The 27,447-nt window shown below is 36.6% G+C and overlaps 1 protein-coding gene and 1 long non-coding RNA gene across 6 annotated transcripts in view; both read right to left on the reverse strand.

The window, feature by feature from the left end:
- Positions 1–27,447, reverse strand: part of NALCN (sodium leak channel, non-selective) — a 231,773-nt gene that overhangs the window by 34,736 nt on the left and 169,590 nt on the right. For 4 of the 5 annotated variants that reach the window (XM_021530244.2, XM_021530245.2, XM_021530246.2 and 1 more), the window contains 4 exons: positions 24,719–24,855; positions 22,664–22,805; positions 21,126–21,197; positions 8,856–8,929 (listed from right to left, as the gene is read on the reverse strand). In XM_021530244.2, the coding sequence (XP_021385919.2) occupies positions 8,856–8,929; positions 21,126–21,197; positions 22,664–22,805; positions 24,719–24,855 (425 nt within the window). The remainder of the gene's footprint in view (positions 1–8,855; positions 8,930–21,125; positions 21,198–22,663; positions 22,806–24,718; positions 24,856–27,447) is intronic. The other variant, XM_021530247.2, reaches the window with a different exon arrangement.
- LOC110470538 (uncharacterized) lies at positions 781–5,050 on the reverse strand. The gene is made up of 3 exons (XR_004147985.2): positions 3,119–5,050; positions 2,917–3,000; positions 781–1,048 (listed from the first exon to the last, which is right to left on the reverse strand). It is a non-coding gene; the product is annotated as an uncharacterized LOC110470538 (long non-coding RNA).

A 27,447-nucleotide genomic window follows, 5' to 3' on the forward strand; every position in this document is an offset into this window, starting at 1 on the left:
AACAATACAAGAGCAATGGACTTTCCATGAAAATATTTCCCAAGCAATGGACCTCCCCTCTGCAATACAACCTGTCATCCGATGAACCTTCTCCATGCCTTAGCAAGAACCTTCTATGACTTTTTTTTCAGCTTGCTGTAGAATTTTTGGTCCCTCAAGACTTCACAAAGAGTGAAAGGCATCAAGCAATGCACTAACCACCAGTAAAACCAGTTTCTCAGCAATAAAGAAGAAAATTTTAAAGAACAACAATTTTAGTCCCTTTCAGGGCTTGGCATACACACTTAGGATCTAGAACATAACTTGGAGTGTTCAAAATAACTGGAACCGTATCCAGTATGAAATGAAAACCTGCACATTGCTGATATTCTGTAATATGAAATATCTGTTCTCTGGGAATGCAGTCAACTTGCAGCATTTTGTTGTGTGGGTTTTCTCACTTGTTTGCTCATGGTTCATTTTGTTTTTTGCTTGATTTTGGCAAACGCATTTTACACATTTTGGCAAAAAATAGCATTTTTTGGCCAGTAAGTGTGCCACAGCTAAACAGAGCATGTATATCTTTATCTTGATGGCTACAGTGAAATTGATTTGCTTATGAAAAAGACAGGTTTCTACTAAAGAGCTCAGACAGATCCCTATGATGGCTGAGAAATGGAATTTCAACATTGGTAGCATGTTTTAACTTTCCAGAATGGTTCAACTTAAAGTTTCCAGTATGCACTCCTTATTGCTCATTTTGTGTTATGAGATCATTCAGAGAAACACAAGACCCAGATGGTAATATTCCATACTTTTTATTGAACTGAATCGTCTTTTTTTCTGAAAAGATGAAAAAATGATACACCCTTTGTGTAACCACTCTATCTGACAGTCTGTAAGGCTTAGATAAATGCTTTGATAGCATGGGATGATCATGCTTGATGGCAAAAGGTGTCCATGACATGTTCTTTCCCCACCATGGCTTTGTTTTTCACTCTTCTCCACTTTTTCTCCTTCTTTTAGATTTAAACATGTAAATTATACAAGTAGGAATCCCAAGTGATATCTGGAATAAAAATGAGAAGCTTAGAATGCCTGTCAGTGCCACCACTGCCAATCAGATTAGCATGCTAGAAAAATACATTGTGCTACACTTGTTATAGAAAGCATTAGGTTATACTACACTGAACTAAAGCATCATGACATGCAAGAAAATTACTGCATTTCTTATAAAACATAGCTCATCTTAGACAAATCATGAATCTTTTAATACCGAAGGATTTAGTGCATTATATTGTGGAGGATGACACCACATAACACTGTTAGAAAACAACTGAGATGCTTGAGTACCTTTGCAATTTTTGATTGAATAAAGGGGAAAAAAAATATTTCCTAAAAATAAATCCTATCTCACTCCATTAAAATGACAATCCAGTTTTTCCCGGAAGAGACCATGAAAAGTTCTGGGATTTGAGTTCTGTATAGAGTCTTCTTAGAGTGACAAAGAGGCTAACTTATCTCTGTTTTCCCCTCTAGATATAAATTATTATGCTTTGCTTCTAATAGCTAAAAATTATTTTCTTGACATCAAAATGTAACTTGTACATCAACTTATCATGCTTTTTATGTAGCAAATTGAATTCCAAGTCACATAAACACTTAGTATTCATAATAAAAGACAGCTTTAAATGCTCAAGCTATGAATTCTTTACCTGAATAATGAACAAGATGGCTTATTTGATTGTTAATAATATTGTAAAATAGACATAGCCATATACTATGGGCATACTATGGCAGAATGGGCATGCATAAAAAGTAACACCTGCAGAAAGACTTTGTATTGTTCATGATCTCCAAGTTAGATTTCTAAATCTGTATTTAGCCTCTACATCCACTGCCTCATTTTCAATACCTCTGGAAGTCCTGTAGCTCTTGTGAAGTCAACAGAGAAATAATGAAATATCAGTTGTTTAACACAGAGATCAGAAATTTTTATCAGATAATTGCAAAGAAACATTTATGCATCTCCAGAGAAGAAGATCTGCTGAAAAGTCCTTGTCTGCTTTGGACAGCCTCTCTCCTGGCATTTTCCACTTAACGGGAATTACTGCCTTGGGAATTAATCTTCCTTGTATGAACTCTTAGTAAGAGCCATGCTTAGCCTTTTGACTCAGAATCTGGATAGTTTTCAGCTGCTTAGACACCAAGAGTTGCAGATCTTTGGGGACTTTTGAAAAAGATGGCAGGTGCCATGAATTTTTCAGAATTGCAGAGTTGCCAGTTTTAAAGCCTGCAATAGGGTTTGTGTTCTCACCGTAGACATGTACACATATGTGCTTCCTCTCAGTGTCTTCCTGTGAGCCACATATCCAGGCTTTTAGCCAACTCATAGCCAATGGAGATGCAGGACCCAGTTAAATTTGCTGTACAGAGTTGGCCAGAATCACCTGCCACGCCTTGGAGTATTTTGCTTTGCTTCCAGCTGCTGCTACAGCAAGGTACAGTACCCCTAAAAATTTGTATATTACTTGCTATCTTACAGAAGATGTTTTGGACATCCTCTGGCATCTCACTAATTACTATATATGTCCATATGAGAACAACTTCATTGAATGCTTGGTCAATTAATTTAATTAATGATGTTTGGAAGGTATTAAAGTAACCATAAAGTGGGCATCTAAAGACAAAGCACAGTGGCCATTTTTCTTGCCTTGATACATTTTTATGTAACTGTAGCTGGTTAGAACCTTTTGACCTTTCTTCAAACAACAGAGGCAAAATTACCCTTTTTATCTAAAATTACCCTTTTCATCTTCCTATACCACCTTTCTGAAATATTAGATAGGTTTAGTTTCACTTATGGAAGAAGATGGAAGGTATAAAACAAAGAAGAAGAGACAAGAAATATCTCAAGCTTCTGGACTTTGTACTCACCTTGCAGAACTCTGAACATAGTTCAGCAGCTGCTAACCACATGCTCCAAATTTGCCTTGAAAAGTGCAAATATAATAAAATGTCCTGAAAGAGAAAATGCAATTCCTTAGGTAACCAGAAAGCCAGATGAAGATCACATGGAACAAGACAATACTAGGATACCATGCAGTTTGTACCACCTAGTTTGTCTAGTTTGTATTACCTGCAACCAATTAGAGGTCCACATTTTTGAAGTCCTTCAAACTATTTCATGCTTTAGAATTCCTGAAAAACAAGTCATGAACAGAGTGCTCAAGTAGTATTCTTTGACCAAATGTAAAATGTTAAAGGCTTGGATCAATAATTCAAAATACTATACCTTTCATGAATATTCTGAGGTCTCTTGCAGAGGTAAGCATGTGGCTCACACTTGGATTTTTTAGTCAGGCATTCTTTCTGCAACAAGTGCTCACTCATCTTGCATTCCAATATAACAGTGTTTTGGGTTTTTTTTTTCTGTATTTTAATGTGTGAGTATTTATGTAGTAATTATAGCAACTGTATCTATTACTATGTACTTTTGTTGTTCTCTGTGAAACATGCTCACACTGAAGACTTAGTAGTGTGGTGCACTTCAGTGCAGTTACCAGCATAATTCAGCACTGTTTTCACTCTCTATGACTCTATCCTTACTAAATCTTTCTATGCTCACATTATAATTCCACAGAACTTGGAATATATGGTTAACTGTAGCAGCCTAAGATTCCTGGGGAATCCACCTGAGAGGCATTGTAGTGTTTCTTTCTTTAATTTATAAATTTAATTTAATAAGGCACTTTTTGAACAGCCAGCACAATGCACATTTTCATCACATCTACTCTACTGTTCTTTGTAGGAAAAATATACTATTTTCTAAGAAATTTGAATCTGGCTGGTGAAATAAAATGGATTATTAATGGAACTTGGATAACTCAGGCTTTTTTCTTTTCCATGTTTTTTCTTGTTTCCTTCCATATATCTCTAAAGCAAAAAATCAAATAGTCACTAATTTTCTTTAGTGACCACTCAGGCAGGAGCTATGGTAGAAGACTTTCTTTCCTTTGGCAATTTTTATTGTGATTATCATTCTTGCCTTGATGTTTCAGCTTCTCTTCTCACAGATGTTTATATAATAACAATTCTTATTGGAGTGTAGAAGAATCAATAAAAGCAATGCAGAAGAAACCTCAAGTAGTTACCACCTCTCTCAAAATGGATCAATTCCATACCTTCAGTGTTGGAGATCCCATAGCCTCAAAATCTGGCTTCACAACTGTGCTTTGCAGTAATCCATAACAAGGTGTTCATTTGGCACAAGCCCCATGAAACAGAGTAACTTCTTTCCAATGGATATGTGCATTCCAGTATTTCTTTTGGTTTGTCTTTGCATCAGGCAGGTGAAATTCTGTGATGTTGTATACTTGTAGAGATTTAAGTGGTGACTAAGTCTGGATTTTGCATAGATGACAAAAATAATCAATGGAACTTACCTGGAACATTTGTTCTGAGAAATGCATGGGGTCAAAACCTCAAAGTTATGAAGAAAAAAATCATACTCTTAAGAGGGAAAACAAAATATATGTCAAGAAATTTGTTGCAAGTCAGGACCAGCTAATACAAGTCAGTTATTTAACAAAGGCAAATTTTTAATAAAGGGTACCAAAGGTACATCTTCTAGGATTATAGAATCATAGAATCATTTACATTGGAAAATATCTTTGCTCATTCTCTGTATTAATGTTCAGGGAGATTTTATTTAGAGATAAACTTTATAGCTTTCTTAGAAATCACTGTATTTTGCAGAAATACTTGTATGAACAAAGTCTGAATTATCTTCTAGCATATTAACAGACTAGAATAGGATACTTAATTCTTTCTCCCCTTTCTCCCTTCCCCATGTTCCCCCTCCCCCAGCATTCTCAGTTAAGGATAAATGCACTTCCAGGAAGTTGTTTATGAAATGGAATGTTCCACTTAAGCATGAGTTAAGCACTACTCCCTCAGGACCACATCAGACAAATCTTGTCTAGAACAGTGAAAATCTTATTGCACACCCCTAGCATCAGTTGACTATAGGATCAGCTGTAATGAAAAGCAAATAAAATACTGCCTATTTGAAAAAAAAAAAAAAAAAAAAAGGTTTCCAAACTGTCACAATATATATTTTATATATACATTATAGAGTCTCCTTCCCTGGAGATATTCAAAAGGTGTCTGGGTATGGTTCTGGGCAACTTGCTCTGAGTGGTCCTGCTTGAGCAGGAAGGTTGGACCAGATGACTTCCAATCTCAACCATTCTCTAATTCTGTAAAGCATGGTTTAATGCACACCAGAATCAGGTTTTGCACTATTGACACTTTGATTATGTTTTATACTATGTGAGATCACTTTTAATTTGCTCATTTTCCCCACCATTCTGGGCTGTTTACAACTTATCCTCAGCACTGCAGAGAATGTAGTGATTTATATGTGTGTACATTTTGACTGGGCCTGCTCTACTCTCTCTACTTCAGAAAGCCAGTGGGACTAATAAAGACCCCATTCTTAGATAATGATGGAGCAAGGAATGAGGGTCAGGAGAACTACAGGCACAAAACTTGCTTTTAAGAGGAAAAGCAGTGCTTGCATCAACACAGAGTGAGAGAAAAGTGTGAAGCACTGAAGATATGCAGGAGCAAGTAAATTTGTGAGAAGTGGTTATTGCTGCTGAGGGAAATGGACTGTAATTTTCAGAAAGGAATGGAACTGTTTGCAATTCAGAGGCACTAATAAAATGGATCTTGTTTTGAAAAAGTTGTTCTAAAGGTCTCTAACTTGTACTTTATTTCATTTTTCAAGGTTGAAGTCCCCATCTCAGAATGGGTTTATGTGAAGGGTTAAGGCCTTCATGGTCTGCCACGGGCAATGGTGATGCAAAGCACTGATCAGAGTAAAAGTACCAGGATAGTAGTTGCTACATCCTTGACTTGGTTCCCATGTCTAATTGTGCAAAGACCTCAAGGAGGCAAGGTGAAGACTGGCTTCTAAACTAGGATGCTCGGAAATGCTCCCTGGAGGTGTGGTAAGAAAGCTGCAGGAAAACAAAGATACCCAAGACATCAGATTTCCTGTATAATGTAACAGCAGATGAGCAGGTGAGACACCTAGGACCGAGTGCATGAACCATCTCTCTTGGTGGTCAAGGGCTACTGGTGTCCTTCTTCCTCATCTTGGGAAATAAGATGTATAGCTGCAGCTCAGCATATAAAAGGGGAAAAGTTTGGATAGAGAAGGATGCACAAGAGAGACATGAAGGTACCTATGTGTAATACATGGTCCTCCTATAGTTGGTTATACTGAAACATTCATGATTTGATTAAAAAATAATTTGGCAAGGTTTAAAAACTAGGGGGGGGGGAAGGTCAGAGGTGGACTTAAAATTCCCTTTCAGCACAGCAATTTTATCAAGTTGAAGTTGCCCATGGGCAGCTTTACTATATAGAGGTATTGCTTTGGAAAAATGTTTCTTAATTGAGGTAGACAAAAATGAAGATTTTGCTGGAAGCAATCTTTTCAGAAGGGATATTCTGAGTTATCTCTTATTGTTCTTGGCATAAATGCCATTTCTTCTTTTGTAAGATACTTTGAATAGCTGAGAGTCATCCAATTTTATGAAGGAGTTTACAGCATTTACAACTAAAGCATAAATACAAACTAGAATCTCTCATGTGTTGAGAGTTTGAATTCTCCTGTGTTATTTCAACTGAATCTTAAGTTTCAGCTGTAAGTCTTATCACTTCTTTTTCTGTTTGTTAAATTCCCATGCTGTCAACAGTTCTGTCACTGTCATTAACATGGAAACACTGGCAGTGCTCAGGACCAGCCAGCCCATCACTGGCAATCTCTATCAGTTTGCCTACCAGATATGCCATGAACACAATCTTCCCATGCTGGAACAGGTGCATTGCAAGTGTCATAAAATCAGAGCTTATTTCAGAATTTTGAGTTAATAACAAGGAGCAATAAACAGTATTTGTTCTTTTTCTCAGGAGAGAGAAGACTCTTTGTAAGACTCTTTGTAAATTACTTACAAACAGCCCAAGAAAGCATTAGAGGACATGTAATCTGTGTTTTTCTTACTTGACAGAAGTTCCCTCCTTTTCTCTGTGCTCCTCAAAGTTTATTGCTGATGATGCAGGAAATAGATTGGAAAACTCAGTAAATGTAGGTTAAATTATTAGAGTAAATAGATAATTAAAAATAAAATAGTAAATTAGTAAATGAAAACTTTATTCTTCTGCCTCTGAAACTTCAGAGGAATTCAGGTGAACTGATAAGAAGTTTTTTTACGTACAAGACTTTGGCAGAAGCCATGAATTCAGCAGGATTGAAACTGGCAGGACTGCTTCCTGGTTCTGTCCTTGTATCTCTGAGACCTTAGTAAGTCTAAACAATGGCTTGCTTGGATTCTTCTCCTGCTATTTCAGACTTCTCCTGAAAATGAGGAAGTTCCATGCTGATGGAAAAATTATGAATTTCAATTTCCAGAATGGAATTTTCTTCTCCTATCTAAGAAAGAATGGATGATATCAGGGATTAAGAAAAGCAATTGAATATATAAAAGTAGGGTTTTTTCTTTTGTCTATGTTTTTCCTCTGTAGTATAGTGTATGAAATACACTAAGCAAACTGACATTTGTGGAACCCTGGAGGTGTCAATAAGATTTCACAGTTCTCATATAACAACACAGAATTTCATTACAAATGTTTTACTGAAACACTGCCAGGATGCCTGTATCTAAACCTGTATTTTTAGAAGTATTTTCCCTAATCTATCTGTAACATTAATTCCTGTAAAATCAAGGCACACAAGTGAAAGAAATGCTTACAAATAGTGCACTAAACTTTGTTAAGATAGAATACTTACGGTATTGCATTTACATTTATCAATAATATTTTTATAATGAGTATTCATTTGAATTAGTAATTGTTTATGTTGTCATTATATGGGTTTAAAGATAGAAAAAGTTTCAAGTTAAGTTATACAGTTCTCCTGTGCTGTGTTCTTACAGAGCATTAAACAGAACCAGAGCTGCAAAACTTCTCAAGAAACATCATGATCACAAAGAACCCCTAGTTCACTGCTCCTTATAAAACATTTTCTTACTTAATCTGTACTTTTTAGATCAGGATTCCTGTTAATACTGTGTATTTACCTAGGACCTCTCACTGACAAAATGCACACATAAATGTAAAAACTGTGACCTATAAATTGTTTTCGTTATTAATGCACCCTCTGTTGACAATAGTCATTCTGATGTAAAACCAACAGTGGCATGAAAAACTGCAGCATGGAGTTACCTAAATGATAACTTTAGAAATGGGTCTTGGAGACTTAGGCTTGCATTATTCACTTACAGTACTGCGTAGTTACTTGATACAGAAGACCAAAAGGAGTGATCATTATTAAAACATTCAAGAAATCTTTATACAGAAAGAAGTCATGGTTCTGAAATCTTTTTCACTGTCCATTTGGTACTTGGAATATGACTACCTGTAGTCCATGATTTCTAGTGCACTATCCCTGCAAACATTTATGTACAGATATTTGCAAAAAACAAACTAGAATTCTTTAGGCAAAATAACACCCCTTAGGAACACACCACAGTTCATTTAGAAGGAAGAATTTAAAAGAGCTGAAACATGATTTTATTGCATGATACAATTGAAATATATACTGAAGAAGTACAATCCTTGTCTTTTTGCTGTTCAAGCATATAAAATAGCCAAAGAGCAATTTATCTTTGCTAATGAAGGCAATAGATGTACTACAAAGAGATACACTATTATGAATATTATACATCCAGTAACATTAGTAATAAACAAGGTTGTGCAAAATCAGATGACAGTCAAAACATTATCAAATCGCATCTGACACTTACCTTAGAATTTTATTGATTGCTGTCTCTTTTTCCAGAAGGTTTCTTGCTCTGATGCTGAAAACAGATTTGCGGAGCTATAAAATTAAGAAAAAGACAGCATAAATTTTAATTGTCTTAAAATAGAACTTGTATATGTAACAGACCAATTAAATATTACGATGCTGAGTGCATAAAAAGGATGGTGGAAAACAATCAAATGCTTATGTACATCTTTTGGCCTTCCAATTTGACCCAGAAGTAGATTTGCTGGCTAGCACAAAATTGCTTTATTACACATTTCTGCTCCAATTGGCCAAATCACACTGTTTTGCTACTCCTTCTCCACTTTGGATTTTGACTAGATTGGATCATACTCTGCAGATGCCTTGCTTGTATAAAAGAGCCAGCAAACAAAGTTCAGATGTATCATTTCAATGACATTTTTTTCCCCACAGATGCAGAGAAAAAATGTGTTGAGCAAAAAAATGTTTTTGTTTGCCTCTGGTCATGAACAGTGTTTCAGGAATCTTATTGTGAACAGGAGTTCCTGAATGGGAAATGAAAGGACTGAGATACATGAAAAACAAGCAAGTGATTAACAAACATGGTAAATCAAGAAGCAAACTACAGCTGAAGAATTTAGCTCAGGAATTGCACCTGTGATGAACAGAAAGCCTCTGGCACATTGTAAGATTTAAATCTGTCAACTGTTTGGAGATCATTATCTTGAAGAAAATGGTTGAGAGAGATTTGGAAACTCTTAGCAATCTGTGTCCTGGTTTTGATCAATCTGAAATGGAATCTTTAAGCACATTTCTTTACATGTTCTTTAAATTTTCTAAAACACTACCTCAAATCCAGTCATTTGACAAATAATTTTGCCAGAATTTCTCTGAAGACTCATAATGACTATGAGTCATGGCAGATCTTACTTTGTAGATAAACAGAAGCTTAGAAAATTCCTTAAAAACTTGTTAATTACACTGGCTGTACTTAATAAAATGGATTTCACTTTTTAAAGCATAAACAACTGCTACAGCAAGCCACAATCTCTTTCCTACCCCTTGCATTTACAAGTATGGCCCCTTTAACCTTTCTCATGTCTCATCTCTTCTCTATACAGCCTGTAGAAGTAATAACTCAGATGATTTGAAAACATCCCTACTTTGAGAATCTGTGGGCTCCTTAACCAGCAACTTGAAAATGGAAATGAGGTATGCAACATTTCAGAATGTATTTTGGGAAATAAAGTATTGGAATTTCAGTTAAGATTATAGAAAAATTAATAAACTTGTTGAATATTTGAATATAAACAAGAAAAATTTCCATTGCCTGGATATGGTAAACATAAAAATAAACTGAAAATCCTAGTATGAGATATACCTGTTGTGGACTATATCCAGTGCAGGCAGCTGGGTGTGCAGCTGCAGTGTGAGCTGCAGGTTAAGCTCTGGGGGTGCAGGAACCTGAGCCCAAGGCAAGAGGCCATGAACTGATGACCCTTTGCTTAACAAAGGCCACAAAGACACGGCAGGAGCTGACCACCCCAGACTTTTGCTTGTTTAGACTGTGAGGGTACAAATGTCCAGGGTGCCTTTGCTTGGGGGCCTCTCCTTCAAGGCACCCAGCTCAAGCTGCTATTTTGTAATTCAGTTGTTGTACCAAGACTAAATGATTTTAAGAATCTAGATGTCTGGCAGTCTGCTTTGGGAAACCTGGCGTTGAGCTGGTGAGGAAACCTGGTGTGACTGTGTGAGTTTGGGGTGTGTAGCTGGGGAGGGGACTTGGCACCAGCTCAGGTGATGCAAGAGTGACTGCTAAAGTGGCTCCTGGATAGTCAGACAGGCAAGTAATATAGCATTATAATAAATATACTCTAGGTATAAATATGTCATATATTGAAACACATTTGTGTAGGTTTTAACTAATTTCCAGTATCTTGACACAGGTTTGGTGAATTTATCAGGACTGTACATTATTAGAGTTCAAACTTATGGGAATAATGAGGGTGGAAAACCAGAAGTTTGATCTCAGTTCTTTTTTCCTGCTATAAATAAACACTTTAGAATAATTGCAACTACATGAAACATCAGAGGGAAAAAGTGTGCTACCTAGTAATGTGTTTTGTCCATTTATTTCTAGTAACAATTCCTGTTAACATCTTAGAAATTGAAAATATTTAAAATATAGGAAGTATTAATTTTCTACAATTTTTCTATTTTTTGCCCATCTGATTTCAGTAAAAAAATCTGAGTCATATACATTTTTCCTGACAGTTTCAATACAGCTCCTTATCTGTCATAGACCACTTCTTTCCAGTGTTTAAATTAGGTGACAGAACACTTTGGCCTTAAAGGTTGTGGCCCAAACAAGGAAATTCACCCAGGTCATCAACAAGGGAACATGCCCTAGGAAAGCAGGAATGAGGAGTCTATGTATTTCTAAAGACTCCAAAAGGATGTTGAGAAGTCCTTTAGTGCTTCCACAAGCCAAATGTTAAACTACCTAGTGCCAGCAAGAAGAAGAATGTCTGAAGAAATGCTGGCAGGTCTAGGACCAGGGACTGCTGAACCTCGATCTAGGCAGCAAGACTAACAAAGCAGACAGTGGTGTATGTTCTGCATAAAACCCCTGCTAAATCCCTATGCCACCCCAGCTGGAAATGTTTGGCCCCCTGTGCTTGATGCCTTCAATGAACACCGTAGTTGTGCTGATGATGTGCAAGAGCAGTGCTGTACTATGATATTTGGCTGTCACACAGCCAGAGGTGCATCAGCCAGAGAGATGAAGGGAAGCTGTAGGAAGAAGTGCATGTCTGGAGTCACTGAGATGGGAGAGAAAAGACTGGGCATTTTCAAAGCTGTTCATGAATTTTATTTAGTGATGCTTGAACAAATATATAATAGAATTACAGAATCGTGGAATGTGCTGAGTTGGAAGGAACCCAAAGGATCATGAAGTCCAAATCCTGGCTCTGCACAGCACACCCCAAGAATCACACCATGTGCCTCAGAGCATTGTCCTAACATTTCTTGAGCTCTGTCAGGCTGGTGCTGTGACTACTGCCCTGGGGAGCCTGTTCCAGAGCCCAGCCACTCTCTGGGTGAAAAACCTTTTCCTAATATCCAACCTAAACCTCTCCTGACACAACCTAAGGCCATTCCCTCTGATTCTGTCACTGGTCACCACAGAGAAGAGATCACTGCTTGCCCCTCCCCTTCCCCTCATGAGGGAGTTGTAGACTGAGATAAGGTTTCCTCTCACTCTTCTTCTCCAGGCAGAAGAGTGACCCCAAATGCTCCTCATATGGCTTCCTCTCCATGCCTAAGAAGTCACATGAATGGGGAAAGGTATGAGAACATCACATTATTTGTGCAGAGTGTATTTACTTTTCCTTCACACTTTTTCACGACTAGCTGTGAAACTTGCAGAGGAGACAGGACATCCTTGGGCCTAAGCACACCCAATGGACTGCAGCTTAGGTGAAGTTTTGAAGTTTTTTTAACAATCACATCTGTACCTGGACTGTGATGGAATTTAGATTGGAGTCAGGTATCCATTCTTTAATTTAGGAATACATAGGCATATACAAGATCCTAGAGTTTGGTCTCAGTGGTCCAAAATGGAATTCACAAAACAACCTAGGTACTTGCAAGGATTATGACTTTTGAAGACAATGGTCCTCCTTTCTTTTTCTGAAGGAATCAGTAGCCATTCCTTCAGCAGAACACTGGTGAACTTATCTTGAGTTAAAAATATGCAGAAGAAGCAATACATGAAAATACTTTTAGATAAGAACAATTGATCTATTTCTCATATTCAAAGGATCAGTAGTCAGTCAAATAGCAACATACATATGTCAATATGCATGCTGAAGAAAATCAAACACTATAGGTTTTTAAAATATGCATCCTTATTTCTATATTAGATAAATGAACTAAACTACTTCCCATTTAATCTTCCAAATTTGCATAGCACACCAGGCAAATGCAATGGGACTGTACAAACAGAAAAGGGACTGATGATCCATATTTTGTTTAATAATGTGTAGATGCTTCATGCTGGTGTAGAATGAGGCTAGCAATTAAAACTTGTGATACCTGCCGAGTTCTGGAATGTTGCAGAGGAAATTATAAACAGTGTTAACATACAAAAGAGATTACTCAATCAGACAATGTGAAATTAAGTAAGTACAGTACACTCTACTGAGGTTATTTTAGGGTGTATCTGTCTAGCCTGCTGGGTTTTTTTATTACAGATTGTGCTGCACTGTGAGGACACCCTCAGTGTATCTTTATTAGCCTTTATTTATTTATTTACTTCTCTCTACAACCTATAAGTACACTTCATGCAGAAACTACAGTGTCATAAAGCTTTCTGCTAAAGAACATTATTTTTTAGCATATGACACTGTCTCAAAATCACATAACAGCATCCGATTACTCTAAAATATGTTTTCAGAAACACACTTTAAAGAACTCTTGCACTTTAAACTGCAAGGACCTGATGTGGCAGGTCAGCAAATTCCCAGTGCTATTTCCTGAATGGAAAGGTTTTAGATGGCTACAATGTGCTGCTGATAAACCATGAATAAAGCTTGTTCTTTATTGTCTTGGTTCTTACATTTCTTTGAGATTATTTACACAAACCACAGAATTACAAAATCTGCAGGTAGTGCTTCTCTTACACAAGTGTTGATACCCTATGCTGCTGTTGGCAGGACAGACTTTAGGCAGACAAAATAATTCAGTTCAGTCAGAGTGAACTTGGTCTAAATGCTACATCCCATGAAATCCTATTTGTCGACAAGGACAAAGCAACCATTGTAATATAAGCTAAATCACTGAACATTGTTGCTCTGCAAGTGCCACCCGCTGCTGTGAAAAGGTACTGCAGACACTTTCAATAACTTTATTTAGTAGTGTATTTCAAAAATCCAGGCTTTCTACCCTGACAGAAGAAAATCCTTGGCATAAGATCAAAAGCAAAGCAACACAAGAAAATACCTTTGTGAAGTGTCAGGAAATGACTGTGGACCAGTTCTACATACTAGATGTACTGGCACAGCAGTGCTGACTTCAGGGCAATGTTTGCCAACTTACACCAGCTAAGACATAACTGAATGGTTTTATGTTTTGAGAAATGCTGTATATTTTTGTTTGCTAAGGTTTGATGTGTTTCTCTAGAAACATGTTTGTAGTGCCTAGACCTCAGCAAATGCTACATAAAGCAACTATTTTCAACTTGAATTTGATAAAAAATTGTATTATATCAACAGGTAAAATCTGTGGTGATGTGCATAATTTTTGTATCAGACTGCTTCAGAGCTGGCAGAAGAAACAAGTGTTGGTGGTTGTTTAGGAATACAAAGTGACACAAGGTCATACATAAATCATGAAATATCTGAAATGTTTGCTTGACAGTAGAAAAAAAACCAACAGTGCATGCAGTGCATTTCCATAAGGTAACTTCTTAAGTTTTATATGAAAATAAGGAGTTTTGGCCTAGTGCTGTTAATAATGCTCTTACAGGCAACAGCAGGACCATATGGGAATAGTCTGCTGTGCCATGCCAGAAATTCCAAGGAAGGAAAAAAAAACCTCCAAAGCTTCTGTTTTATTTTGGAATTTGTTGTATGCCAATACAATATAGACTTGAATGAACAGATTGTCAGGTACTGTATTGTTATTTAAACATGTACAGCTTCTAGGGAAAATATGAAGAGTTGGTACAAAAAGCAATGTATCAGAATAATTTTTATGAAAGAGCAAGGAAATATTTGAGAAGAATCTGTTCAAAGCTTGAGCATTCCATAAAACATAGGCTACTCCTGTCCCACAGGAATTTGCTGTGTACCCTCTCAAATGCAAATATTTGTTCAACAACATTCTGCATCTTTGGTTTGAAGAGATTGGACTCTTTGAAAATGAGTGTGACAGAAGTCATATGAAGAGTGATGGAAGGCCAGACTGCAAGTTTTTGGTAGGTACCTAACAAAATGTTCACAAAATTTTAAGCAAGTTAAGCGACTATAGAATTTCTTAAGCTCTCTTGAAAAATTTGCATAAAGGCTGAAATGATGAGGGCGCTCTAGAAATCACTAATCCATTTCCCTCTGTCAAAGTAGAACTAAATATCTTCATTTGGACTTTGAAAATCTGGCCCTCTGTGAGGTTGTCCTATGTAAGAAATACGCTCACTACACAGTCAAGAAAGTGGTCTAGCATTAGATAAGTGCCCCAAGAACTGAAAGATTGTCCCTTTGGATTAGATGTCTAGAATGAGAAGTGGCATAATTGCCTTAACTCCTGGGAGTCATTGACCTGAAACAGCCTTGATTCATTTTGTAGCCCTTGATTGCTGCCTCTCCCCTAAGGAAGGTAAAATTCTTTTAATTAGCTGACTACTGTACTGGAAAATCTACACAACTTTTCATAACCAAGAACTTTTTAAAATTAGGTCTGAAAATGTGGACAATGCTAATATTAGCACTCATAAAATCTCGAAAGACCTAATGGGGGGATAGTCCATCTCAGACACATGGAAGAGCAACTCGAGGGAAGGAGAAGGATCCTTCTCTTTTATGCCTTATAGTAACATGGTTGTTTTTTTTCCACTTTGGTATACCTGAGTTTTAAACTTTCATAGGTTTAATGGGTAGATTTTTTGTAAAAATATAGAATGGTTTGGGTTGGAAGGGACCTTGAAAGACCATCTAGTCCAACCCCCTTGCAATGTGCAGGAACATCTTCAACTAGATCAGGTTGCTTAGAGCCTCATCCAACCTGAAACTGAATGTTTTCAGGAATGGGGAACTCACCATCTTGCTGGGCAAATTGTTTCACTGTTTTATCATTGCCATCATAAAAAAGTTTTCCTTATATTTAGCCTGACTCTACCCTTGTTTAGTTTAAAAGCATTACGCCTTGTCCTATGGCTACAGCCCCTTGTAAAAAAAGTCTGTCCTCGTACTATAAGTCCCCTTCAACTACTGAAAGGCTGCTATAAGGTTTCTCCAGAAGTTTCTTTCTCCAGACTGAAAAACCCTCTTTCAGCTTGTTCTCATAGAAGAGACAATCCCTCTGAAATTTTGGGAAGTGCAGCCTTGGACAAGTTTGCTTCCTTTTGTTTTCTGTCTTCTCAGTGCGGGAGTCAGGGAGACCCTGTGAAGAGCTGATAAAGAGCACAGGGTAGATTACTTGTGGCAGCCAACAGCAGATGGAATGAAGGACACCAGGCCAAGCTGATGTAGGGTTTTTATACATTTGGCTGGGTGTACAGTGCTGGAGGAGAAGGCTCCCCTCTGCACTTTGAGCTGGGGATCTTGAAGCTGTAGGGAAGAAGGGACTGTCCGACTGGGCTGGACTGAGAATGGAAGATATGGACAGGGAGCTTCAAGGGAGAGGTAAGGAAAACTATTGCTTCTGGTCGTATAAGCACATGTACTTGCCTATGTTAGAAAGTAGTGATCATTACTGTTATTGATCAGTTCTTGTGAATTAGTCATGGAGGATGCAGGAGGCTGAAGGGCCTGGGAATGGAGATCTGTATTCTTTGGAAGATGCAGGAAAAAGTAATGTAGAAGGTTCAAACAGAAGGGCCTTCCTATAACTCAATTCCTCATTGTCTCTTTCCTCCACACCAAACTAATGTGTGCTCTTTGTTAAAGTACAATTGCACTAAAACATTTTCATGTTTGTATTATGTTTGATTAAAGAAAAAAGAGAAGTATGATCATATAATTGTATTTTAATACATCTTCACAGCCTTTGTATCAAACACTTTAGTGTAAAACTCATGAAATTCAGGAGGAAGTCCTGAATTATGGCTCTTTTTGAAAATGGCAAAGTATCCTTTCCCTGGCCTCCTTTCTTTCAAAATGCAATTGAAAACTGACATTTTTTCAGGCAGACTTTTGAACATACTATGCAGAGGCAAGAGTGACAGAGCAATTTAAAATCATCAGAAGTCAGAGACAGACCACAACAGAACAGTCTTGCTACTGTTGCAGTTGTCTTCTCCACTCTGAAGGCAAACATGCTCAGAGAAGTAAAATATCACCAGCTCAAATGTGTATTTGGTAAAATGCTTAATGAGGAAGAAATCTATAAATTAGTTATTTAGACACAGGGACATTTTTATATATCTATTTTATATGAAAACAAGAAAATCTTTAAAATGCAAAAGAGATAAAGAGGTCAGCTGATTTTCAGTAAACCTGAAATACATCAATGTATTTATGTATATTAACTTCATTAGAAAGAACTGATGAGAACAGATAAGGCACAAAAATCATCTTTGAAAATCATGACTGTAATGAGCAAGAAACTGTTGGATCCATAAGCCAGTATCATTCCAGCAGGTAAATTGTTTTAATGACTTTTCTGAATGTCATAACAAGATAGATTTTGGCATTGTCCTGTGAATGACATAAATAGGTAAGACTTGAAGTACTTGGCTGTGTTTATTTAACAAGTGCTATATGGAAACATAAATTATAGAACAGAATTCAATTCAGACAAACTAAGAAAATTAAGAAAAAGTTTGAATGATTTTTGTTAATATGTATGAAATTCTGTAATAATTGCCTCAGAAAAAATGTAGTATTTAGTAGTATTTAAAAAGAAATAATCCTTTCTATTTGGAACACATGTGCAATTACACTTTATTAGTTTCTGCTATATTCAAAATTAATGTCATCAAATTATTCTTTCAAATTACTTACAGAAAAGAATAATAAGGAACACAACACTATTGTATCTTTTGTGCCAGAATTCTTCTTTTCACAACTGAAAGCCCAAAATAAAGTTCAGAGAGGTTGATTAACTTGGGATATAAGTTTATTACAGTAAGAAAAAGAAATTCTGAACATTGTAATTTGAGTAAATATTCTACCCTTAGTTTTAAGGAAGAAGTACAAATAAAATATATGAGCATGTCTTCGCCCTTGATGGTTTTTTGAAAGGTATCTTGGGACATCCTGTCTTCCATACTAAAATATATGCCTTAGAAAACCTGAAAGGCTATTTCAGCTTTTGCAATTACAAACACCTTTTACAAGGAAAAATCCTTTTGGAATGCTCTCAGAAGTTTGGGGTTTTTTTCCTCAAGAAACAGAATAGTTAAAGAAGCTGAGCACAGGTCAGGAAAAACATAGAACATAGAACATATATCCAAATTAAACAAAAACATCTTATGAAGTATTAGGTGGCATGTCTCAGCAGCTCACAAAAGCAGTATCTATGATATTACCAAAATATGTTAAACACAGATTCCAGCATGAGGTCTGCCGCTGAATATTCACAGTCCTCCATGGTAATGGCTCTGGCTACTTCTGAGATCAGCTCTGACTTCCTGACCACAGCCTCCCTTCACAAAGGTACATTCTGCTGTAAGCAGAAATGGAAATCAGTGGGAGAGCCATATAGTGTGGGAGGTCAAGCTTTCCCAGAAGCTAGACCTTAGTGCTGCACCTGGCTCCCACCAGAGAAAGGAATGGCTACTAACTGCACTGCTTGCAGAACTAAAACCAGAACTCATCAGGGAATCAGCAAAGAAACAGGATGATAGAAGGGAGAGAAAAGAGAAAATATGTTTGCTGCTATCAAATTAATCTTATAAATGGAGAAATAAGGGAGCTGACTTGATTATATTCCTTCAATTAAGTGGGAGATGTTCCAAGCCTGAATTATAAAATACTTGGATGTATTAAATGCTCTCGTGCTTTCATTTGCAATTCACTCCTGCTTTGCCACTGTTGCAGACATGCACATGGGTTGTCTGTACTATCTGTGCATATTGAACCATAAGCATTTTCAAAGTTCATCTCATGAGTCTGTCAGTTTTGAACTCTAATCTAACAGCCATGTGCTGTGTCATATGCCAAGGATAAGTAACCAGTTCAGAAGTGCCCATCCCACAAAAATTTTCTCCAAGGTTTGCTAAAACTTGAATGTCTCTTAGGAAAGCATTTTGAAGGGTTTCTGTGCCCCTCTGATTCCAGTCTTGATGTTAAGAAGGTAAAGCCAATGCTCTACAGCCAACTCAGATATATTTCACTGGACACCTGATTTGTTCTAAATCTCACATTAATTCTTTGTCCCTCTGAAACTTGGTGCAAATATACCTCAGGCTATGTGAAAGTCACAGAGATGTCCGTATTTTCTGCCAACTTCCTTTCTTCTTATCCACCCACTCACACTAAAATTACGTTTCCATACTTCATCCAGTTCTCCCGGCCAAGAATTTACTGAAATATTGGTTATCTAAGGAAATTCCCAGCATACTGTGAATAATTTTCATAAAAGTGTAGAAATATAAAAGAACACTTCCCTCTCTGTCCCTAAAACTCCCCTTGTTCCTCACCTACAATGTACATTTAATACCCAAAATCTCTCCTTTAATCTTGTACTTTTTCCAATAAGTCTTCCTTCTTTCACCAGAAAATAACTTCACAGTGCTTTCTACTACGACAAGGGAAATGCTCACCAATTGGAACAATCCTGGTTTCTCTAATTTGACCATGGGTTCTTCAATTGATGGCCTGCAGACCACATCAGGACAGACTAGATCAGCACACAGGGGGTAGGTCTGTGGCAAGATCACTGAGTTTAAGTCAATTTGCTCTGTAGGACCTCAAGTGGAAAGAAAAAATTAACATCCTGCCTTTCCAGCAGTGTTACATTCAGAGAATCCCAGAGAATCTCAGTTTTAGACACCAAGTGTTACAGATAATAATAAACAACTCAAACAAAGCACAGTGCTAAGCTGCCTATCAAGCATCTGTTTGTGGGAGAGCCCAGGTGTTGCTGTCATTCGATGTAGAAGGAAGAAGATGGTACAATCTGTATCCACACACCTACTCAGATGCCACACATAAAATGTAAAGGGTATTTGGGTATCTAAAAATGATTTTTTAGAGTAGTGTTTGGTTAGTTTATAACTTTCACAACAGTTAAAAAAAATTGGAAGGGAAAAAACCACAGAACTCACAGAATGACTAGAAAAAAGGAGTATAGCAGAGAAATCTGTTTTCCAAAGATGTTCTTTTGATTTGGATAGATGAAAATCATATCAAATGGATTGTAGCCATGGTTACAGTTATTTACACCAAAAATAATTTTCCAATTCTTTTGAGACGGTAGAATACCTTGGGAAAAAAAAAAAAAAGGAAGAATGCACTCCCCCTTTACACCTTAAAAAAACTTTTAAACAAAGTGGCTAATTATAATAATTATAATACTGAAAACACTAATTAAATTCATTCTATGAGAAAACATATATAAAATCTGCTTTATTGATTGGCACAAATAATTGGGCAGATTGATTCTAAACATAAAACCATATAGTGGCAGATTTTTAGAGAAAGAAAAAAAAAGAATATTGCTGAAGTGGAAATAAGGAAAAAGTAGGGGAATGTAAGGGCTTCCTATCAATTAAGTAGGTGTGGAACACAGAGATACTGACTTAAGTCCAGGAGTAACTGGAGGGACTAGCCACAGTTCAGCTGCCACAAGAAGGACAGAGTCAGATCTGCCAGCAGGATCTCAGCTTTTGATTCTACCTTTTAATTCCACTTTTTTCTTAACTACAATGCAAAAGCATCTGAAAAGTTTCTGAAGCCATCCCACTGTTAATAGGAGCAGTGAGAAGGCATCCTGCCAGGCAATGAGATCAGTAAATGTTTTGTCATGTTTCTTTTTTTATAAAGAATAGTAAAGTATGAATATAAGGTTAATACTTAAGCACAACCAGTCATTCTAAACTTGTTTTAAGAAGATCTGATCATACAAAAATGAGGTTGCCTTGGAAACTGTAAATATAGAAAGTTAGAATAATTACTTTCAAAAATCCTTCTTAGCGCTTTCTCCTCTTAATAGGAATGTGTAAATACCCTGTTTTAAGCTAAATTTATCAGAAGTATTACTTATCATTGTTTTTATCCTTAAGGAATTAGAATCCTAAAGTATGTGCCTAAAGCAGGTTAAATAATTCAAAACCAATTTGCAAATGCTTATTTAAATTCAAAAATTAAAGTCAGATAATGCATATTTGCTTTTGAAGGGAAGTAAAAATTTGAAAAGAATGCAGCATTCTCTTTTCATACTGCAAGATCTCATTGAATAAACTGTGCCACGTATTCATCTGTCTTCAAACACAGTAACAATTCTCTTTGGTAAACAGCAAGCAAAAGGAATTAAGATGGAATTTAATTAATTTATCTAAATTATATTCATGTAAACAGATCTACTGAGCCAATGCACAGCTCTGCATTGCATACTGTGGACTTACCTGTGTGGCTGAGACAACTTTAAGGTCTTTGTTCATCTCTTCATTACATGGTAGAAATGTACTCTGATTACCCTGGCATAGTGTTTGAGATCCATTATTAGTAATATTTGGCAGAGTTCTGCTTGCCCTTAGGCTTGTCATTTAATAACTTATCCAGTTTTCCTGCTGTGCTTGTTAAAGCAGATGATGTCCATTTAGGATTCACTCCTTTCTACAGCCTTCTGGGCCAGATATGCCATATTTTGCCACAGTCCTCCCTACCAGGTCAGGCTGTTCAGCTTTGGTTTACTGATGCCATAGAATACATCAATCACAAGAATGGGCTCTTGCACAGAACTAGGGATGGCAATTAACACTGCTTTACAAATTGCCTATTTGCATTCATTATCAGAAGAGAACTCTTTCCCCCAACTTTCCTTTTGCAATTTTGCCTCCCAGCTCTGCAACTCTGCCTGTATGAATGCTGCCCTGGGTTATGGTTGCAAACACACACTAGGAAAGCCAGTTATACTATATAACAACAATGCATAGACTCTTTTTCTTGACTGTGATTCTGTAACTTAAAATATATTTCAAAAACACAGATGTTAATATTCAAAGAGGATTCAACAGTGGACAGTACTCAAACAATACTGAAACATAATAATACTGAAAGTACTTTTCTTTTGTCTATAAAAATGTCACTAAATTATGAAATTTACAAGTGGTCAAGGTCTGATAATTCTGTAGATCCCATTAGAAATCTGGGAAACCACTTATCTTCCATGATACACATGAATATTTTTTTCCACCATTTCAGTTTCAGAAGGTATCAGAAGTCAGATACATCTGCTTATGCTGCTGCATTATCATCATCATCATGGTCATCATTCCAAGCGATGCTAGTATTTTTTCAAATCTAACCATCCATGGGAGACTAGCACCTTTTATCACAATGGGCATCAAATATATCTGTTCAGAGTCTGTTTTCTAGTGATTCCCAGGATTACAGATTGGGTAATATCTTCTAAATAATTAGAGTAATTTTAAAATTTTTACTCATCTTCAGTGATTACACAGAGATATTAATAACTTATACAATTTTTACGCTCTGCTTGTTAAAGTAGATGATGTCCATTTAGGCTCTATTCCTTCCTTCACACTTCCTCCACACTTCCTTCAGTTAAGTGTATTTTAAAGGTTCCAATAGTATCAAGACACTCAAAAATCCAATGTGATATTCAGAAACTAATTCTCCACTAGCTTCTCAGTGATTAACAGCAGAACAGTTTCAAAAAAACTGCTTCAGATGATGCACGCATTAAACAACTAATGTATCAAATATTGAATTTTGAATTCAAAGGAGATGGGAAAATTTAAACCAGAAAAGGATCTGCTATGATGTCTGTTTTAGGCTGAATGAAACATAATTGTTTAGCCTATGTTCAATCATCCTAGCTTCTATTCAGTTTTGATGTTGTTTGACAAACTGAATAATCTGATTCCTTTTCTCACAATACTCTAGGCAAGTTATATATTACCCTATACTCTTGATTTACCTTTTGATCAATATATCTATTTTCTTCAATTGCTGATCTTTTAGAGTGGTCACATGAGGAAGAAGATGCTGAAGGAAGTCTTCGCAGCAAACAGCTGGTATCTTGTTGCTGGCGATCAATAAACTGCTTCATAAAACTTTCCCTTGGGAACAAATAGAGGATATTGACACATTAAAACCCCAAGAAGAGTTAATATTTGGTTTTCCTTCTAACATGTCAAAATCCTTTAGTGCTGAGATGCATAAACTCATGAGAAAAAGTTGTACTGGGGTATAGATGCATAAATGAACAGAGTGCCAGAACAACTGACAACACCTGAATTCATTTATTAAAGAAACCCATAACTGAATTGTGAGTTGGATCCCTTGCATGTAGGTTAAAAAAAAAATTGCTTTTATTATTTATTTATTTACCAATTAAAGTGCTAAATATTTCAAGTGCCTTTTGCAGTTTTCAGCTCTTTTGAGCTCATTAAGCAGCAAGTTGTTACTTCAATGTAAATCAAATGCTGATATAATCCAAAGGAAACATACTCTCTGCATGAAATTTGTTCTTGAAGATTTCAAACAACATCTGTTCATATAACCGCTTTGAATGTCAGTATTAAGGCGCTTCAGCAATTCTGTGCCTCACATATGCCATGTTTAAAAAGCAGAAGCATTTCTGTTCACAACAAATATACATTCATCTTGCCATATTTTAGGTTCAGTAGAGTTGCCTCTTTCAGTGTGAACTATGTCAAAACTAATTTTTCTCTGGAGAGATATTGCTACATAGTACAATAGCTTCAGATTTAAAGATATGATTTGCTAGTGCTTGTTTGAAGTCTGTTTCAGTAGTTAATAGGATCAGGAGTGAGTACAGAATATGCTGGGAAAAACACAACTAGAAAGAAATACCAAAAACTACTAAGACTAGGAGAAAAACACCCTCCATATATAACAAAAGGGTACTTTGATACTAAAACATCTGTGATTATTTTCTTGAGGTCTGGAAGGCTGCTTTTCCTGACCCTTCTGACCAGCATTATTCCTTTTGTTCAGATAAGGTACTACAAACAGGTCAAAGCAATAAACTTAGCTTCCTTGTGAATTTAATCAAAAGAAATGTAACCTTGGTAAACTCAGAACAATGGCAGTGATCCTTCACATCAAACTCTCTTCTGGCATGTGCTTGTTGAGGATATTGACACGGGCATGGAGAGGATCTGTTCAGCCAGCTTGTGGCGTTTCTGCAGACTTTGCAGCCTGTATATGCTAAAGCAGCCCTTGGATTTCTGTCACACTTTTTTGACACTAAGGAAAGGTAACTGTACTCTAACTGATGATCAAAGGTTTACAGAATGGTTTGGTTTGGAAGGGACCTTAGAGTTCATCTTGTTCCACTCTGCCTGCCATGGGCAGGGATACCTTCCACTAGACCAGGTTGTTCAGAGCTTCATCCATCTTGGCCTTGAACACATCCAGGGGTGGACCACCCACACAGCTTCTCTGAGCAACCTGTCCCAGTGCCTCACTACCCTCACAGTAAAGAATGATCTAGCAGATCACTGAGCATCCGATCTTTAGTTAAGGTGAATTTCACAGGAAAGAGGTCACCACACAAATACAAATACGGGACAAGGTCATCACAGGCTAACTGGTATTAGATGGTCTGTTTAATCCTCTCTAACGATTTGCTGCCATTTCACACTGGCTTTAAAAACCTACATGAGAATCCATTAGACTGCTAGTCATCTATTGAGCCATGAAACTAAAATGCAAAGGAAAGACGAGAAACAACACACTTTTCAATTATATTGTACTTGTGTCAGTTCTGATCAATCTAGCTGCTTTCATCAATATGGTATAAGGAATGCTAGGATTGGTTTTCCCCAAATGAGAAAAATGAGGTTTATCCAAAATGCTACATCTTTTGAATGTCTATGTTAATTCTGTTTAATTTTTCATTTTCTGAACTACCTGTCTAACACAATAAAAAAAATGTTAAATATTTTGGGTGTTATGTGACCCCAGAAAACTTTACAGCATGCTAGCAAAGGAAATATTTCAATACCTTATTTTTGGAACTGTAAAATCTGAAGGAAGCTTCGAGATTTTCACCATTTGTGGCCTGTTTGGAAATTTTTCAAAGATGCGTAGACGCAAGGGAAGCTTCTCCTTTGTATCTGCATTAGCTTCACTTTGCTTTAGCTGAAAACAAAGAGATAAACAACAATAACAGAAAGGGAAATTTTGCTCTGTAATATCCCACTCATGTTTCAGAATTCAAATAACAACGGCAATTATTTAAAGGAACAGAAGATGGCAGCAAAGACCTACAGAAGGTAAATTTGATACGTGTTAGTTTCTTGTGCTAGATTACAAATGCCTAACAATACCATGCCTTTAACTGAAAGACATCAAATGGGATGATTACTAATAATTTTAATTTTAAAATAAAAAGCATATTTGTGCCCTATTCAATATGCTTATTTCTATGTTTTCTTCATAGATTCTAACACTTTGCTCAAATAAACACCCAAGACCTTTTTCTTATAAGGCACATCTTTCTGTATATGCTGACAGCTCTCTGATACGCAGAGACAACACAGCACTTTAAAAGGCAAGAAATTTTAAGAGAATCCAGATTCCAGAACACAAAATAACAGGACAATTACATTTAGATGAATATTTAAGTAATGACAAAGAACTCAAAAGAATCCACATACATCAGTGATACTCAGCGACGGCAAATCACATAACAAATAATTACCCAAAACCAGTCATTCAATGGAATATCACTCATCCAAATACAGAAAAGGCAGATACATATATCTACATGGACAAGTGATGGCTAAATAAATAAGATAAATAGATATGATATAGAGATATGATTCCTGAACACTGATTATCTTATGTTGCAATTCAGGCATGTTATTGAAACAAAATACCAAGTTAAAAAGAAGCAGTGAAATTAATTTTCACATTTATTTTAAACTGCATGTGTATTGTATACTATTTCAGCAAGCATCCAAGTGAAATTCCAATTCTTCTTCTCATCCCTGATTGTAAGCAAAGGATTAGAAGCTTAAATTTTAAAAGACATTTTCACCATCAGCATCTGCAGAGGATACTGTTGATAGACATCAGCTACAGATTTTTACCAGGGGCAATTGTCTAGGAATTCAAGTAAAGCTTTAATTCTCACTTGCCCTGCCTAGTGAAATGCATGCTCCCACAGCATGCTATAGAAGAAAAACTGCTCTGCTGCACTGTCATGCTATCAGCCACACCACCACTTCCAGCCACAGGACAGCTTAAACTGAAAATCAACTCATATTCAGTTGGATAGAAGTTGTCACGTGGGCTGAAAAATGCAGAAAACTGAACAGCTACAAACAAAGACTAATGATTAATGGTAAAGCTGATTCAGAATAAAAGGGAAATGTTCCATAAATCTGTATTGTGTCCAGTCCTGTTTCATTGCTCTATTAATGATCCTTAAAAGGAAGAAATTATGACATTAGTGCATATGATATTAAAATGTGAAGAGCTGCAAATGTCACATTGGACAACGAGAGGGACACTTTAGAAACGGGAAATAAGAGACTGAGAAAATTCTAGATAAAGAATAAGATCAGAAACTAAACAAGAACTTGGACTTCAATACAGCATCAAAAGGCCAGTTTGGGCACCAACTGCATTACCAGCCAAAGGTTATGTTCACAACCAAGCTCTGTTGGTTAGATATTACACAGGTATGAAAAATGATACAGAAGTTCCCAGCTTATCGCCGTGCTGCTTGAAGAGAACATATCTGGGTATGCATTAATTTCTAAGTGCTATTTTACTGTTTTTTCACTGACAAGACAAAATAGTGCTGAGGAGAGTCATGAACCAGGGGAGGGTTGTGTTAACCAACTGGGACAAGAGAGAAAAAAGAAGAGAAAGACTAAAGGGTCCTATTATTTACTCCCCATCTACCATAACTGATAAAGTAAGAGCAGGGGTGATGAAGTAAATTTATGTAAGAAATATTTGAAAATAAATTACTTCAAAATACAATAGTGTACACCAAATAAAGGAATGAGAAAATGATATTCAGCCTTATGGTTATATATGTGAGCATTCAGAGAGATCTCCAGAGGGAAGTGCCTTAATCATTTCAAAATCAGACTAGCCAGAACCCCTGAAATGCCAGAGTACTGCCAAAAGAGATCTTTCCCTGAAAAGGAAATTAATTGGATAATCTAACAGGGCTTTTCTGCAACACTGTACTGTTGAAAGCTTTGGGAAGGGATTATTTTTAGAGGAAAAAAAGGTTTCCAGATTCTGATACTTGTTTTTCAATAAGAAAACATTGCATAAATATGCGTATTTTCAGCACAGACAGCTATGAACTCCTGTTTTCATAAGTCAGTGTATACAGAATAGAAAGCACCGCAATGCTGTTTGAAGTCTAAGTGCAGAAACAGAGCACAGAGAGCCTGAAAGCAGAAAACTGTAGTTCAAAAGGTAACGAAGGGGATAGGAGAATGATTTAAGATAGACTTTAAAATAACCTAAAGTCAAGGTAGTTCTATAGAATATCTCCAATTACTCAAGCTGTGCTAATATTACATATTGGTGAGTGTGAGGCATTTAGCTTCCCTGAGTTCTTCTCCGTGCACTTAGGGTGTAATTGTTGCTCCACATGACACACATACTGTTTTGTATTGCTGCTTAGAACCTTTATATTTCAACTTTCTCTAACACCTGACAAACACAGATTTTTAAAGGTACAGGATTACTTGAAATGGGACT

This window comes from Lonchura striata, chromosome 2, assembly GCF_046129695.1.
Source record: "Lonchura striata isolate bLonStr1 chromosome 2, bLonStr1.mat, whole genome shotgun sequence".
Lineage (NCBI taxonomy): Eukaryota > Metazoa > Chordata > Aves > Passeriformes > Estrildidae > Lonchura > Lonchura striata.